The sequence below is a fragment of the Manacus vitellinus genome, unplaced genomic scaffold (assembly GCF_001715985.3).
Source record: "Manacus vitellinus isolate BGI_N305 unplaced genomic scaffold, ASM171598v3 scaffold_105_pilon, whole genome shotgun sequence".
Taxonomy (NCBI): domain Eukaryota; kingdom Metazoa; phylum Chordata; class Aves; order Passeriformes; family Pipridae; genus Manacus; species Manacus vitellinus.
Genome location: NW_021938824.1, coordinates 750,288 through 766,367, shown reverse-complemented (window position 1 = coordinate 766,367; position 16,080 = coordinate 750,288). Strand labels below are relative to the sequence as shown.

Here is a 16,080-nt window from a genome sequence, read left to right as displayed (position 1 = left end):
TGCAGGGGCAAGTGTGACACCAGACTGGGAGGAACTGGACTCATTGCACTGGACCCACCCAGAGAAGAGCCTCAGGGATTAGTTCTTCCTAAGGTCCCAGGGGGGTGTGGGCCTCACCCACTGTGGCGGGACAGCCCCAAGCCCCTTTCACTCCCAGGGTGACTGCACCGGTGTCACCCTGGCACGAGGCAGACAAGGAGTCCAGGCACCAGCATGGGGTTGACAAGGTCTGTAGTTCCAGGGGTGGGGGAGGCGAGCAAGGGACAGACAAACAGATAGAGAGATGGAGGAGCATGCTGTGCGACGCCGGGGCTCAGGCCAGGTCTTTGAAGGCATCGAGGTTGAAGGCCGTGTCAAGGAGCCGCTGCAGCTCCGTCAGGTGGGTTTTTTTATTGCCGGTGGCAGGGGCTGCCGCTGGCTCCCGCCCTGCATACCTGCCAGGGAGAAGGTGAGGGTGAGAGGGATCTGCACCCCCCGAACTCCTCCCAGCCTCACAACCACCCACTGCATGCCTACCAGACGGGCTTGGCACGGTTGATGGTGGTGCGGAGCCGGGGTTTGACATAGTCGTAGTAGCCCTGGTTCTTGTGCTCCTCCTGGCACCACACCAGTTCAGCAGATGGGTATTTCTGGGCTTCCTTCTGGAGGAGGTCAAAGGGGAACGGGGAGAGCTGCAGGGGACACAGAGTGGCATCATGAGGGACATGGAGCAGCATCACAGGGGCTGCAGCAGCCCCAGCCTACGGGCACAGAGATGGCAGGACCCTGCTTACCTGCTCCACCCTGGTGATGGCCACGTCGGCCTCCATCTGCCGGGCCTTGCGCTCCCGGGTCAGGTCATAGTACACCTTGCCAGTGCAGAAGAGCACCCGCTTCACCTGCTCAGGATTCTGGGCCGCGGGGCCACTATCAGGGATGACACGGAGGAAGTGGGTGCCTGCCAAGGAAGAGAAGGGCGCTGTAAGCCACAGTGGCCAATGGCACAGTGCCAGCAGCTGCTGCACCTGAATCCCATGCCAGCCTCTCCTGGGACCCCAAGAGGCAGAGTCCAGCAGCTGGTACTCGGCCAGCTCCCAGCACAAACCATTATGGTTCTGTGCCACTTGGAGCTGCCAAATTCCAGAGGGCAGTGGCTACCAATGGAGGAAGTGTCACTGAGCCATGTCTCCCCAGGTGCCAGGGTACCAGTCTTGGCCCTGATGAGGAGTGGGTCCCGTGTGCAAGGGAGATGGCCATGGCCTTGCTTGGCCCCTCTTCAGCATGAAGAGGCTGCTGCCAGGTGGACTTTACCCGAGGCCACTGGCTCCTGCCCTTCACCCCATGGAGCAGCGTAGGGGGAACACAGGCAGCTCTGTGCTGCTCGTACCTGGCAGCATGTCGTCAAAGCTTGAGCGGGCTTCAGGGTGGCGCAGCAGTGACTTTGGAGTGAAGATTATCAGCTGGAGTAGGGGACAAGAGGCAGAGCAAGTTGGTCAGCCCCGCCAGAAACACCTTCCCTGCGAGCCAAGGCCAGAGCAGCAACCTGCCTGTCCTGCCTGCCCTCCCTTACCTCCCCTGCCCACCCTGCCTGCCCTCCCCTGCCTGTCCTGCCTGAGCACAGGAGCAGCTGCCAGAGATTTGCTTCTCGCTCAGCTGCTGTGCTCTCCCATATTGGGCACTGTTTCCTGACAGCACTGGCTGTTCCAGTCAGGGTGTCCAATGGGGAGGATGCCGAGGTGCTGCTGGGGGCCTGCCTGCCCCACAGCTGAAGCTGATGGGAAGCAGCTGGATTGGGTTATGTACTGGTGCCTGCCAGCCCTGACAGCTCTGACATCCCTGTGGAGTCCAGGAAGGGGTCACAGCCCCTGCAGCTCACATGAGCCGGCAGCAGCACGTGGTACCATGAGGTCCTGGGCCAGACAGAGGCCAACCGCCCATGTTTGTGAGGTCCAGAAACAATCTGCCCCCAGCCCTTTCTCAGCCTGGCAGGGACACAGCACTGCCCTGCCTGGGCACCGAGCCGGGCACAGAGCTGCTGGCACTGACCGGTTTGCGGAAGGGCAGGAGGATCTGGCGCCGGAGGACGTGGAAGAAGTTGGCTGGAGTGGAGCAGTTCACAACGATCCAGTTGCACTCATAGAGCTGGCGCACATCAAAGTCATCCAGCTTCTGCCTCGGCCAGCGCAGGTGAGGGGATTTCAGGAAACACAAGGTGCCTCTTGATCTCATGGCTCCAGCAGTGGTCCCCAGTCCTCCCTCCCTCCCTCTCTCCTTCCCTCTTTCCCTTTCCAAAGCACACACAGACCTATAGAGACCTGGGAGAGGCTGCAGGGCTGTGCCCCCCACCTTGGTCTGGCCATGGGGCAGCCAGCAACCCTCGCCCATGCTACTTTCAGGGCCACCTCTGCCTTGCACTGTGCTACAGCCCCAGGTTCAATGAACACCTGGGAACCAGGTTCAGCCCCTTTCCCTAAACCCTCCTGGCAGCATGAGCCCAGGGCGTCCCACGCCTCCTGCCATCGGCAACCACTGTGCTAAGACCACGTGGGTATTGCTGCCCTGATCCAGGGCGCGGGAGGGCCAGGCTGAGCTCTGCGCGGCCGCCACTCACAGGGAAGACATCGGGATCATCATTGCACATCTGCAGGAATCGCTCCGGGCGAGCAGAGGAGTGCTCGGGACCCTACAGGGACCAAGCAGGGGGACAGTGAGTGCAGGACAAGGCAGGCACAAGAAGCCAATGCCAGGCGCTGCCATGACATGAGCAGTGTTCTGTGCCACCACTGCCCATGGCTCAGCCTCCAGTGTGAGCTGGGGGAGTCCTTACCATGCCCTCCATGCCATGGGGAAGCAGCAAGACGATGCCGTTCTGCCTGACCCACTTGGCCTGCCCAGGACAGATGAACTGGTCGATGATGCACTGAGCAGTGTTGTGGAAATCCCCGAACTGGGCTTCCCAAAGCACCAGGGCGTTGGGACTGGCCATGGCAAAGCCCAGTTCGAATCCTGAGGGATGGGAGAGTCACAGAGTATTCTGAGTTGGAAGGGACCCACATGGATCATTGAGTCCAACTCTTAAGTGAATGGCCTCTACAGGGATCAAATCTGTGACCTTGGCATTAGCACCATGCTCTAACCAACTGAGCTAATCTCAGTTTAGAGGAGCAAGGGGGTTGAATTACCCTCTCAGAGCAGCCTCACCCTGGGCAGCAAGTGCAGACCCCCTCACTCACCCAGGACACCATACTCTGACAGGGAGCTGTTGCAGACAGTGTACGGAGCCTGGTTGGGCCAGAGGTGGTTCATGGGGATACAGGTCCTCTTGTCCACGTTCTGATCGTGCAGGACATGGTGGCGATGGCTAGAAATTGGGAAAGTGTTACTCCATCATCAGCCTTTGGATCCCTTCCAGAAGGGCTGGAATTGCCTTTAAAGCCTCCAAAAGCAGGGCTTTACCTAAATGTCCCCCTCTCAACGTCCTGGCCGCTCAGGCGGATGTGGATGCCCTCTTTAAGCAGGGAGCCAAATGCCATGTACTCTGCCAGAGCCCAGTCGACTGTCCGGTTCTTCACCATCTCCCCACGGGTTTTCAGAATACGGCTCAAACCTGCCGGAACAGGAGCTGGTTGGTAGCCAGCATGGGAGGGAGCTGCAGTGACACCAGGTTTGTCCCACAACTGGCGGAGGACTGACAGACTGCAAGTGACCAGGGCAGATGGAGGGATGACCTGCAGATGAGGAATCAGGACTGCAGGGAAGGATCAGCTCCAAAGAAGAGTTACTCCTTGGTTCACTTCCCTTACCCACAGCTCCCTCATGAACAAGTTCTCATAGCCTCACAGAGTCTGGGTGGGAAGGGACCTTAAAGATCATGCAGTCTAACCCTTGCAATGGGCAGGGACACCTTCCACTAGAACAGGTTGCTCCAAGCCCTGTCCAGCTTGGCCTTGAACACTTCCAGGGATGGGCCAGCCCCAGCTTCTCTGGGCAACCTGTGCCAGGGCCTCACCACTCTCACATGGGAGAATTTCTTCCCAATATCCCACCTAACCCTGCCTGTCAGTGTGAAGCCATTCCCCCTCGTCCCGTCGCTCGAGGCCCTTGTCCAAAGTCCCTCTCAGCTCTCTTGGAGCCCCTTTAGGCACTGGATCCTAAAGGATCTCCCTGGAGTCTTCACTCCTCCAGGCTGGACACCCCTAACTCTCTTGGAGTTCCTGCACAGGAGAAGGGCTCCAGCCTTGGAATCATTTTCAAGGCCTCCTCTGGAGCTGCTCTAACAGGTCCAGATCTTGCTTGTGAGGGGGGCCCCAGAGCTGGATGTGTGCTCCAGGTGGGGTCTCAGGAGTGCAGAGTAGAGGGGAATGATCCCCTCCCCAGACCTGCTGCCCACACATACTGAAGCAGTGCAATAGGTCCCTTACGTCCAGGCCACATCCCAGCCCTATCCCACATCTCTCTGGAACAAATGGCACAGCTTCCACAGGCTCCTACCTCCATGGATAGTGAAATCCTCCACTGGCACTGAGCTGGCCACTTGACCAATGTGCGTTAGGTCCTCTTCATTGAGGCCAGTGGATGGACAGGTCATGCTCCGGGGCTGCCCATCCAAAGTGAAGAAACCTGGGGGAGAAGAAAAGTCACCATGCTGAAGGAGCTGTGCCAGCTCCATGGGAAGAGCTCAGGTCACGGACACCCTCAAGCAAAGGTCGGGATGCCAGGAGTGGAGACAGCACCACCCCACTTCCCCTCCAGTGTGATATACTACAAAATCGCTGCCACGGCTCCAGAGAGGCTGGGGGCTTTGCTAGGGACCTCCAAAATGCTGCCAGCAGCTTACCTGGCCAGGGCGAGTCCAGCCAGTGCTTGATGTGCAAGATCTTCTCATCCTTGGACCTAGCATGGGCCTCCTCGCAGATCTTATCATACTTGGCAATTTCCTCCTGAAAGGCAGAACCAGGAGGAGGAAAAACATTAGTGGAGGGTCTCCAAACAACGGTGCTGAGCCTGGGGGCTTCGGTGCATGCTTGCAAGGGTGATGGGGGAAGAGGTGGTCCCCACAGCAGGGGAGCCCCAGGGCCATGCTGCTCAGCCTCAGAGAGCAGAGCTGCCCCTTGGACCCCTGTCCCCTGAGGGACAGCCCAGCTGCTCTCTGAGCTGACAACTTGTGTTCAACCCTAGTGATGCTGCAAAGCAGTCCTGGGGCAAGCAGGACCGACAGAACTGCTGCCATGCATGCTGCTGCCCAAGCAGCAGAACTGGGGCATGAACTTGCCTCAGATACCCCTGGCCACAGCAATCCTGAGCACTGGGACCTGGCTGTGCTGCAGTGGCCCAGCACTGCGTGGCCTGTGCCACAGTGATCACGGGGCGATCCTTGAATTAGATGTTCCTGTGCTGTTCAGAGCCGGCACAGTCCAAGGATGAGCCTCGGCTTCGACCTCTGTTGCTGCAAGGTCTGCAGCACTCACCCAACTCCAGCACAACTCTGCCACCTTTAGGTGACAAGCACAAGCAGAAAAGGGCTCACATCACTTCATTCACATCCAGGTCTGAATCACACAAGTAATTCTCCCTGGAGATGCCACCTTCAGTTTTCCTGTCAGGCCACATGGCACAGTACCTCATACTCTGGCTGATTTACCACCCCCTGGGAAATCAGCAGCTCTGCGTATTTCTGCAGCACTGGCTTCTGTTTCCGGATCTGTTTGTACATCAGGGGCTGCGTGAACATGGGTTCGTCCATCTCATTGTGCCCGTTGCGCCTGTAACAAACCTGCCAGGAAGGGAAAGAGCCTTTGAACGCAGCTGCCTGCAACCTACCACTCCAAAAGCACTCGGAGCTACCTGCATCTGTGTTAGGGAGGGTCCAGAACAGCCCAGGAGGGACCCAAGTGCATTCCCACCACAGTCCCAGCTTCGGGGTAAAGTCTTGTGCCACGTTCCTTACCAAATCCACCACCACGTCCTTGTGGAAGGTGCTTCGCCACTCTGCTGCCACATTGCACACGTAGACAACGGCCTCGGGGTCATCTGCGTTGACGTGGAAGATGGGCGCGTTGACCACGCGGGCAACGTCGGTCGGGTACGGGGAGGACCGGGCCATCCGGGGGTCTGTCGTGAAGCCAATCTGTAGAGGGTGAGAGGGAACAGGATGAGCACAGTGTTACCAACTGGATTTGGAACACAGCTCTGCTGTGCAGCTCCTTCTTTAGACACCGACGTCACAGTTGGCTTGGCACAAGGCAGCTGCACTTCGCCAGCTCAGGAAAGTGCCCACGTAGCTCCAAGGGCAGCTCAGCTGCTGTGGCTGAGCTGGGGACGCACAACCTGCCCATCTCCTGCACCCAGGCACATCCCAGTACCTACTGCACATGCAGGGACAGGCTGGTCCCAGTGAAATGCCTCTGGTTTCCATGGGGGCAGAAGGGATCACGCCTGTGTGATGTCGCACACTGAGCATCAGGTTTTATCACGTCTGCACCAGACTGGGCTCAAAAGCTGCTGCTGTGGAGCAGCTGGGTGGGAGGCACCCCCTGCTGACGCCAGGTTAGGGCTCCTGCCAGGAACACTGGCAGGGAAACAGGTGCTACCGGTTCCAGCTACCACCCAGCCCAGAGCCTGTGGAGGCGGCTCTGCCAGGGACCCATGGGCACAGAGGATTTGCTCCTCACCTGGTTGTTGACCACGACATGGACAGTGCCGTGGGTGGTATAGGAGGGCAGGTCACTCAGGTGAAATGTCTCGTACACGATGCCCTGTCCAGCAAATGCAGCATCTCCATGCAGGAGAATGGACATCACCTGGGAGAGGGGAAGCCATGGTGGTCAGCAGGGACAGCAGGCAGGGCACCACCAGGAAAGGGTCCAGCTCTCATCCCCACGAACCTTCAGCATCCCAGAAAGGACACATCCAATGCTTTCCCAGGAGCTGCGAGCGGAGCCAGCCATGGCTGGCACACCATTGGGGAAAGGCTGTGGCCACCAGCCCCCTCCCAGCAAGGATAGCACCCTTGGGGCACCCTGAGCAGGCAGTAGGACGACACCCAGTACACCCCAGCTGGGCAGTGAGTCCCATTTCCAAACACACCCCCCTCAAAGCAAAGCCTTTTTCTCACTGCAGCAAGAAGAGAATAACACCCTTTTACCCCACGCTTTCAGCCCAGAAGCCCCGTGGGCAGAAGTGGGGACAGGAGCTGGCTGCAGCGCCAGCGATGTTATTTTACCGCCGTCCCAGGGGCTGGCTGAGGACACCACTTGCCAGGCAAGGACAGGGTCTGTCTATTTATATCCAGCCCTTGGGGTGTAGGATGGAGGGAAGCACTTTGGATCTCACCCTTCCACTTCTTGGTGTTGAGAAACAGGTTTGTGATGAATCAGATGGCAAACAGCCCCCCACAGCCCTTTCCCCACCAGGGTGTGGAGAGCTGCCTCCTGCCAGCTCCAGCTTTCCCAGACCCAGGAATGGTTCTCCCTGCTTACACTGAGATCCTACTGCCGTGTCCCCCAAGCTGTGGTGCTCAGATTGCCTTTTGGGAGTGCCCCTCATTTCTCTGCTTTCCAGGCAGGGGTTTGTGCATCTGCTGCACCCACAGCCCAGCTTAGTCAGTTCAGAGATGGAGGAAGCAGCAATGGGAGCCTAGGGTGGATAAGCCCCTCCCAAAGTTATCTCCACAGTCAGTGGGGAAGGATGGGGGAGCAAAGTCAGGGTGACAGCAGGGGCACAGCAAACAAAAAACAGCCAGGTTTCTTCACTTTCCCAACAGCCTATCCACATCAAACCCCATCCAGCCCAGGACATTTCACTGCATATGTGTCTTAGCACCACTCACCTTCTTCCCCTCTGTGTCCCCACAGTAAAACTGCTCTGCCTTAGTCTTGCCTTGAACAACAGGATCAGCTGCCTCCAAATGAGAAGGATTTGCCACCAAAGAAAGGGTGATGTTCCTGTCAGTGACACGGTTAATCCGCCGGTGGTACATTCCCAAGTGGTACTTCACGTCACCAGAGCCCTGATGGAGGGGAGAGGAGAGTTACCCCCGGGAGCATGAGCAGCTTTTGGGACGTGGAAGGAGACCTGAGATAGGGCAGTGTTGATTCCAAGGCTGGAAGAGAGGGGCATTTTTCGGAGGCGCTGGCAGAACACAGCAGACACTCACTGCTGGAGCTGACCTGGCACCCAGAAAAGTCTCTCCCAGATGCCAAACCACCACCAATTTCAGACATGCATCCAGCCCATCTAGGTACAGCTGAAGGTATAGGGGATGAAGCAAGTGTGGTAGGTTGGGGGAAGATGCTGGAGAACAGGTAACACTCACCTAAGCTCTGCAAACACTGTTCCCAATGCACTGCCAGGTTCCCTATCAGGGCATCTCAAGGCTGCAGGCTGCTGCTTTCTCACCTTGAAACCTCAACGAAGGTCATGGCAGGATCAAGCCTGCCCAGCCCAGCCCAGCTTCCCAAAAGCCAAACCATCCCAGGTTATCATGCTGAACCTTTGGATCACGAGTGCATCGCAGAGACAGAGCCTGCGGCACAAGCAATTTGGAACTCAGCGCTTTTGGAGCTGCTTTAGAGCCCCAGACAGGGACCAGAGACTGCTGCAAGAGAACAAACCAACTTCTGCTCCCAGCCCCCTTCCCCTCACCTCAGCATCCACCCCAAGGCTTCTTCATGCCCTGGAGAGCCACCAACAGCATGTCTTTGCTGGAGACACTGGCAGTGGCCAGGGCATCAACCAACCCCAGGACAGGCAAGGACAGACCAGCACTGGCACCTACACAAAGGCTCCAATTGTCTGTGTGTGCTTGCAACGTGGAAATACTTACAACACCAATGCCACCGAGTGACACCAGAAGCAGTGGCATAATACAGCCACAGCCCCTGGGGACTGTGCAGGGACAGGCAGCAGTAGCTGCTGCAGGCAGGGGAGGAGCTCACCTCATCAGCAGCCTCCAGCTTGGAGTCAAACTGGCAGAAGATCTGCTCCAGCTCTTTCCTGATCACGTTGGCAAGAACATTCAGGCGTCCCCTGCAAAAGCAAGACCGTTGCTGGCAGCCATCAAATACTGATGGTTACCTGCTACCCTCCTGGCACACCTCCTGTGACAGCTGTAGGGTCACCTAGGAATGAGGGCTCCCTAAAAGGATCCTGCAGGGATGGTTTGGCTGTCCTCAGCACAGGGACGGTTTGGCTGCCCCCACATCCCACATTCCTGTTGAGCTGCCCCAGAGCAGGCAGGTGCTGGGATTCCAGTAGGATTCCAGCTCTGCCCTCAAGCCACCACCCCTCTCCAGATGAATTTACAAACAAGTTGGAAAGATCATGACAAACAGAGAACAGCTAAAGCCTGAGCTCTTCAGCCGAGGTTCATCACCAACCAAGACCAGCTGGGTGACGGCAGAAACCAGTGTGCCCTCCAGCACCAAACCCCGGCAACATGCAGCATCCCCCTGTGTCCCACCCACGCCAAGCAGCACCATGGTTTGAGGCAAGGTTACCTGTGGGGCATCCCCATGATCACATAATCCACTCCCTTCTCACTCGACTTATCAATAATGGTCTTTAAAGCTGGGATCAGCACTTCGCATCCCTCCAGACCAAAACGCTTCTCTGAAGACCATTTCCGATGGAGGAACTCCTCAAACCTGGAAGGCAAAGGGAAAGAGGGATCAGTGCCAGGGCTACAGCTGAGGGCAGAAACCAGAGGAAGGATATGGATGGAACTGAGGGAGGCAGAGCATCAAATGATACTCAAACTGGCACCATGCAGCACATAACAGCCTTCCCAATCACTCCAGTATCCTCCCACAGAGCTGGCTGGCCACTCCCCCCGTCCCTATACCCTGCTGCACTTTATGTTTAAACCATTTCTGTCAGGACCATCCACATTTTCAGGCGGTTTGCCAGCACCTGAGCCTGCCAGGCCAGCAGCTTACTGGCGACACCCTGCTCATTAAGCTGATGACGACAGATGATGTCAAGATGTGACTCAGCTGGTGACTGTGTCACTAGAGCTGGGAGCAAACCTCCCCAGGCAGATAAAGGGAAGCCCCCCCGGGGTACCTGGTAGAGCGGACCAGCCTGGCCAGCAGCGTGCGCTTCTCTTCGTTGGTGAACTGCATGATGCCTGGGGTCTCAAACTTCTGCCGGATCCACTGGCACTGCTCCAGGTCATTGATGAACATGAACTCCACGCCGATGTGCTGGCAGTATGCCATCTGCTCCGACAAGAAAAGAGTGGCCGTGGGAGAACAACCAGGGCTTCAGCACCTCAAGCCCCCATTGGATCACAGGACCAGGAGCTACTCATTTCCCCCTTTATCCTTTCAGCCAAAGAGCCCTCCTATGTCAGCAGAGACATGGTTCCTCATGCCCAGCAGGTGGAGGGGAGCCCTAGGGGGACCCCAGCTGCCAGCCCCACAACAGCCCTGCTTTAAGAGCCTTGTTTGAATTGTTTTCCCAGGAAAGGGGATGTTCCAGGATACTGTAAGGCAGCTTGGACCCTGCACATGACCCAGCATCAAGATGTTTAATTTTCCTTCTCCGAGGGGCCCACAATCAGCCCCTCAATTCCTTTTTATCCACCTCAAAGAGGAGATTTTCCCTCTTGGTGGCATCACCTGTGAGCAGTCCAAAATCCCACCTTAGAGGACAGGGGAGAATCAGCAGAAAAACCTCCCCTGACACATGAAGAGCCCATTCCTGCAGCTGAACTAAAGTGTTGGCACAGTTTTGCTTCTTCCAAGGTCAACCTGTCTTGGCAGAGACCATCTGAGCAGACTTCAGCATGCCTGAGAGCCACCTGCGCTCAGTCCAGGCATAGGAGGGGATGAAATCTGGCACGAAAATGGAACCAGCTGCACAAGCTGGAAGCCCAGCCCCAGGGGTCTCAAACCTGCACCCTCTGAAGGATCCCCACACAGGACAGCAGCACTGCTGCAGCACCTGAAGAGGGGATCACTGGCCTCCAGCCTGCTTCTGTGCTCTTCCAGCACCGGCTACTGCTTCAAACTGGAAAGTACAGCTAGAGAGGTTTCCAAAAACGCAATACCCAGTTGCCTGAGGTTTGCTCTACCTTGGGCAGACCAAGCATGTTGCTGCAATGCAGCAGGAAGCTGGAGGTGATCAGAGCTGAGCAGGTAACTCAGGGTGGCTCCCATGAGTGGGGCAAGAGCTGAGAAGCAATTCCCAAACTGAAAATCTTAAAATCTGAAGGCTGGCCCAGGACCTTCCAAAGGCAACTGCTCTGCCCCACCCCAGGCTGCACACAGGTCTAGCACAGACTTCCACTCTCCTCACCTCCAGCCGACGGATGATTTCCCGGAGTGGAAGAGCCGATTCATTTCCACCGATGAATGTGGTTGTGGGCAAGTGGAAAACCTTGTCAAGGTCAGATTCATCCAGCCCGTAAAAGCCTGCAGGATTTGTCACGGGTGGGACAAGCAAGAGAGAGAAGGAAAAGGGACCAGGACACCGTCACATGGGGACCGGGTGCATTAGGAAGAGGTGGGGAAGGGACAAAAGAAAGCAGCATAAAAAAAATAATAAGCATGAAGGAGGTTTATATGGATAAAAACCAAGCCGTAATTAAACAAAAAGAGATTAAGCATAGAACAATGAATTATTATAGAGGCACCGCAGGAAACGAACCACAAAGCAATGTATATGCATGGAAATGGGCAATTAAAATCCAGGGTGAGTCAGGGAGCCCCAGGAACACAAAAAATACACCACAAATTTTAACAGAGGGGAGAGAAAAGAAACAGAGGAATTGAGGAGTCACCGAGCGCACCGGAGGTGCCAGCACATGGTGGGAATTAAAAATGGAGAGTCAACACAGAGAAGGAAACAGTTAAAACAGAGAAAACCCCACAGAAGGAGAAACAGAGGACCAAGAAAGAAAAAAGGCATCAGGGCTCTGATGATGGACTCTCCTGAATAGCTCAGCCGAGCAAGGCGGCCAGCAGCCCCTCAGGGGTTTGGCTGCCCAGGCATCCCCTCAGCCCAAATAACAACCTTAGAATTAGAGCTTTTGCCTAGCTCTGCTCAGCAAACCCCTTCCCTCTGGTGCTGATGGCAGCAGCTGATGGCAGCTGATGGTTCAGGGGCAGCTCCTACTTGCAGCATGGCAGCTGTCGGGAGCTGGGTTGGGCCTGGAGAGGGGCCGAGCAGGGCTCAGAGCTGGAGGTTGGGATTTAGAGCTGCAGGTGAGCCCTGCCATGCCCCAAAGCCATCGGAGGTGCCTCATCACCACTCACGGTTGTCTTTGGGGAAACGGAGGCACAGAGGAGAAGGGACAGTGACCTCGCTGAACCAGTGCAGCAAGGCAGAAGCAGAGCCAGGAACTGGGGAGTCCCAGGACCCTTCTGAAGCAGGAGCTCGGATGAAAGAGTGGACAAGCAGAGCTGCCCATGGCCTGTTCAGAGCCCCAGCACGTCCCTTGGGCTCCTGCTCATCCCTCCCAAACTCCCAACAAAGCCAAGTCCCAAGCTGTCTCCTAACCCAGGGCAGGAGCTGCAGAAAAGGTAGTTACCACCACTCCTCCCAGCACCTTCCAAACCAGCCCAGGACCTCAGCTGGAGGCTCTTTTAGGGAGGGGACGGGGAACACCACTGCCTAAACACTGTAGGACAGTGTAACCCACCTTCCTCTGGGCAATGGGAGGCAAAAATTGGCCCCTCCTGAGCTGTCCCTCTTTGAACTTCAAAAGAGTCTATCCCTGACTGTCTGGTCAGGAATGGAGAATGAGCTGTAGACAGCCCGATCCCTGGAAGTGTTCAAGGCCAGGTTGGACAGGGTTTGGAGTGGAAGGTGTCCCTACCTATGGCAGAGCATGAAACTGGGTGGTCTTTAAGGTCCCTTACAACCTAAAGCAGTCCGCGATTCCACGATGACAGGGCTGGCCATGGCTTGTCCCTGTGCGGCCTTGAGGGGTGATTCCAGAGGCAAGGAACACCCCAGCCAGCCTGGAGTGGATGTGTTCCTGGCTGTCACTGCTGTCCATCCCTGCCCTCATCACCCCTCTGGATGCTGGAGTCCCAAGAGAGGGAATGAAGCCAGCCCCCAGGAGCTCTGCTCCGGAGCCATACCTGGGAGCACTGAATCAGCAGGAGCTAAGGGTTTGTCCCCATGTCTCTGGGGCTTCTCTGTGGTTCCCATTCAAACAGAAATCCTGGAAAGAGGCAGCATTAGCAGGTAGCATCCCAGACAAACTGCCTGTTGGAGGTTTCAGGGAAGCCTCAGTAATTTGCTGAGGCTTCCAATCCCGTGGCACAGGGCTTTGGCTTGCTCCGCCATGCTGCTTTGAAGACTCTTGACACACTTCGGGGAGTATCAGATTTTACAAGGAGTTTGCGAGGCTGTAAGCATCTTTGCTTCTGCTTTGCTGCAGCCTGCCAGCTCTTTGACAATGCCCAGTATTTACAGGCAGCAACACCACTGGATGGGGTAAAGGCAAGGGATAAGCTGACAAAATTTCCCTGCAACAAAACCAGGAGAAGACAGCTTGGATTTTTATGAGCCTTGAACCAATCAGGGAGATTGAGGCCTCATAAAATTAATGTTCACAACAAAATGTGTACTCTAGCAAGCCAGGCATGCAAACACACAGCACAGAAAAGGCCAGCAAGGTTCTAAATTGAGCATTTCTACGGGCCAAGTGTCACTAACCACACACCTACCTCAAGACTTTGAGAATGAATTCAAAATAAAAAAACATGTCACAAAACTCAAGAGTGGTGGGAGATGGAGGAGGCGGATTCACTTTACCGGCTCGGTTCATCCCCAGAATAACCTATTCAAAGAGAGTCCTGCACTCCAGAGGGTTAAAGGCTCATTAATTGCATACCTCCTACTGTTAACACTCTCAGCCGCTCCTTGAACACTGCGAGGTCTGGGGGAGCAGGGAGGGGAGTGCAGAAAGGGAGAAGATAGAGAAACGCAGTCAAAAGTTAGTAAAAAAACCCTGGAACTGTGAAAACTAGTCATGGAAAGCACAAGTCAAAAAAATACAGTATTTAAAATACAGTCAAAACCCATCAGAGGCAAAAGGGCTGGAATGGAGGATGACTACACACTAGGTGGAAAAGAAATCCTAGTGGGAAGTCTGACAAGAGGAGGGGGGAGCAGGAGGGGAAGGGGGGCATCAGACACTGGGGAGCAGTTGAGCTGCATGGTTTGAGATCTCTCACATGCACATCTTGACAGGAGAGGGGGATGGCCCATCACAGTGTCTTCACCTGCCACAACCAAGAGGCATCATCCTGACAAGCTGCATCACGGGGAGCAGGATCCTCTGCAGAGCAGGGAGCTGTCTCCCACCAACACCTGCTCCAGAGGGTTTGAGGGGTTTGCTCTGCTTTTGCTACTGGGAGGATTTCGAGGTCACTCGAAGGAGGCAGTGGCGCTGCCTTTGCAGAGAGGAGGAGGATCGGGGTGTTAAAACGCAGGTGGTTAATGAGGACGGTGGTGAGGCAGGCATGCACAGCTGTCTCTTCTGGAGCACACTTGGCGTGGGCAGGAGCACCAGCACGCCAAAGCAGCGGGCAAGCGTGCGGCACCAGAGCTGCCCGTCCAGCTAGGTTAGGAGACCCAAGAGCCTCAATCTCCCCTGGGTTACAAGAAAGGCCTTGGAAACACTTCTCCTTTGAGTCAGTGGGAAAAAATCAGACATTTCCCCAAAGTGGGGAAAGGGGAGGTGAGCACTCCCAGTCCAGCTCCCTGGTGGGGCTTGCCTGGCTCTTCCTGAACTGGAGGAGGATTTCCATCAATTCCCCTTGGCATGAGGCGGAGGCAGCTGCCCTCCATGGGGAGAGAAGCAGACAGACAGACAGACACACACAGCTGTCCACATACCAACCAGATTTCAGCGTGCTAAGGTAGTAATTCTTTCAATGAGTCACACTGAGTTCTGGTAGTCATCCTGTCCTTGTTTTACACACTTACCATGCCAGACCAGCTGCACTAGAAGACCAGGAGGAGATTACTTTGTTTTTTTAATAGAAAAGACATGAGAAAGGGGAATTTGGTGGCTCCAGGCCGACCACTCCTCAGACTGAGTAGCCCTGGGAGGGTTTCTCCCCCTGACATTTTCCCCAAAGTTCACACTGCTTAATCCAAAGAGAGCTTCCAAACTAGAACCAAACCAGTTGCTAAACAAAAGGCAATTGAGAAGAGAGATCGATTTCCAAGATTAACCATCCAACTCCTTTGAATCACAGCACTGCCAGTTTAAACTGCTGGCAGCAGAGCTCTCACCACAAAAGCTGACCTTTAAAGGATTTCTGCTCAGAAAGAGGAAACAAGATTGTTTCCAAGTTTCAAAAAACCACTTCTGTTATTAACTGCTCTGTCAAGTGTTACGAAGTATTCTTTCAAAGCAAAAAAAGCCAGCAGGATCCGCTTAGAAATTGGCTTTCTCTGCCACACGCAGATGACATCCAACCTTAGGCTCAGCTGGAGCTCCACACTGTGTGCACTGTCACAACTTCCTTCCCCTCTTTCTGAGCACCTTTTGCAAAGTATGTTTGCCAGCTGTAGTTAAGATTGACCAGATGAGATTTTCCAGGATAAGAATAGCAGGGGAAAATCTACTCAGTATAAATAATACTTATAGCAAGTTTAAAAAAAAGTCCTTTTGATGAGATCTAGCCACCTGAGTCTGGGATTCTACCATGGGACACAACCCCGGTGTGAGCTGGCAGCTGCCACCAGTACATCTTGTTCCCAGGGCTCGTTATTTCCTACGAATTCACGTATTCCTGGGAATTTAATCAAGACCAGAAACCACAATAACAGGTATCCTACTACAAAAGCCACGAAGCAACAGAGATTAAGCTCAAGGGCTGGCTCAGACACAGAGATCCCATGCTGAGGTTCCCTTCCAGCTGATGCCTAAGACCAGCCATACCTGAACATTTCCCACCACAGCAAGCCACGCTGGGACACACTGCTTGGCTCGTGGCCACTCACCCTGGGGAGGCAGGAAAAACTGAGCCTGTTCTGCTTCCCCAGATGTTGTTACAGTTGTGACACTGCTGCCAGCCCAGTGCCATGGCTGGGGCTGCCAGGGAGGACCTGCTCTTGGATCACATTGGGTTCGGC

The 16,080-nt window shown here is 55.4% G+C and overlaps 1 protein-coding gene across 4 annotated transcripts in view; it reads right to left on the bottom strand.

Moving 5' to 3' along the window:
* Positions 1–214: 214 nt before the first annotated feature.
* Positions 215–16,080, bottom strand: part of OGDH (oxoglutarate dehydrogenase) — a 32,522-nt gene continuing 16,656 nt past the window's right edge. For 2 of the 4 annotated variants that reach the window (XM_029963998.1, XM_029964010.1), the window contains exons 5-24: positions 13,826–13,870; positions 11,278–11,393; positions 10,042–10,196; positions 9,477–9,623; positions 8,916–9,006; positions 7,808–7,987; positions 6,651–6,779; positions 5,927–6,106; positions 5,600–5,752; positions 4,817–4,919; positions 4,471–4,599; positions 3,436–3,586; positions 3,213–3,340; positions 2,807–2,985; positions 2,591–2,662; positions 2,026–2,148; positions 1,367–1,439; positions 774–937; positions 517–671; positions 215–434 (exon numbers count right to left, since the gene is read on the bottom strand). In XM_029963998.1, coding sequence (XP_029819858.1) covers positions 314–434; positions 517–671; positions 774–937; positions 1,367–1,439; positions 2,026–2,148; positions 2,591–2,662; positions 2,807–2,985; positions 3,213–3,340; positions 3,436–3,586; positions 4,471–4,599; positions 4,817–4,919; positions 5,600–5,752; positions 5,927–6,106; positions 6,651–6,779; positions 7,808–7,987; positions 8,916–9,006; positions 9,477–9,623; positions 10,042–10,196; positions 11,278–11,393; positions 13,826–13,870 — 2,594 coding nt within the window. In that variant the 3' untranslated portion in view covers positions 215–313. The remainder of the gene's footprint in view (positions 435–516; positions 672–773; positions 938–1,366; positions 1,440–2,025; positions 2,149–2,590; positions 2,663–2,806; positions 2,986–3,212; positions 3,341–3,435; positions 3,587–4,470; positions 4,600–4,816; positions 4,920–5,599; positions 5,753–5,926; positions 6,107–6,650; positions 6,780–7,807; positions 7,988–8,915; positions 9,007–9,476; positions 9,624–10,041; positions 10,197–11,277; positions 11,394–13,825; positions 13,871–16,080) is intronic. The other 2 variants (XM_029964002.1, XM_029964000.1) reach the window with 1 other exon arrangement.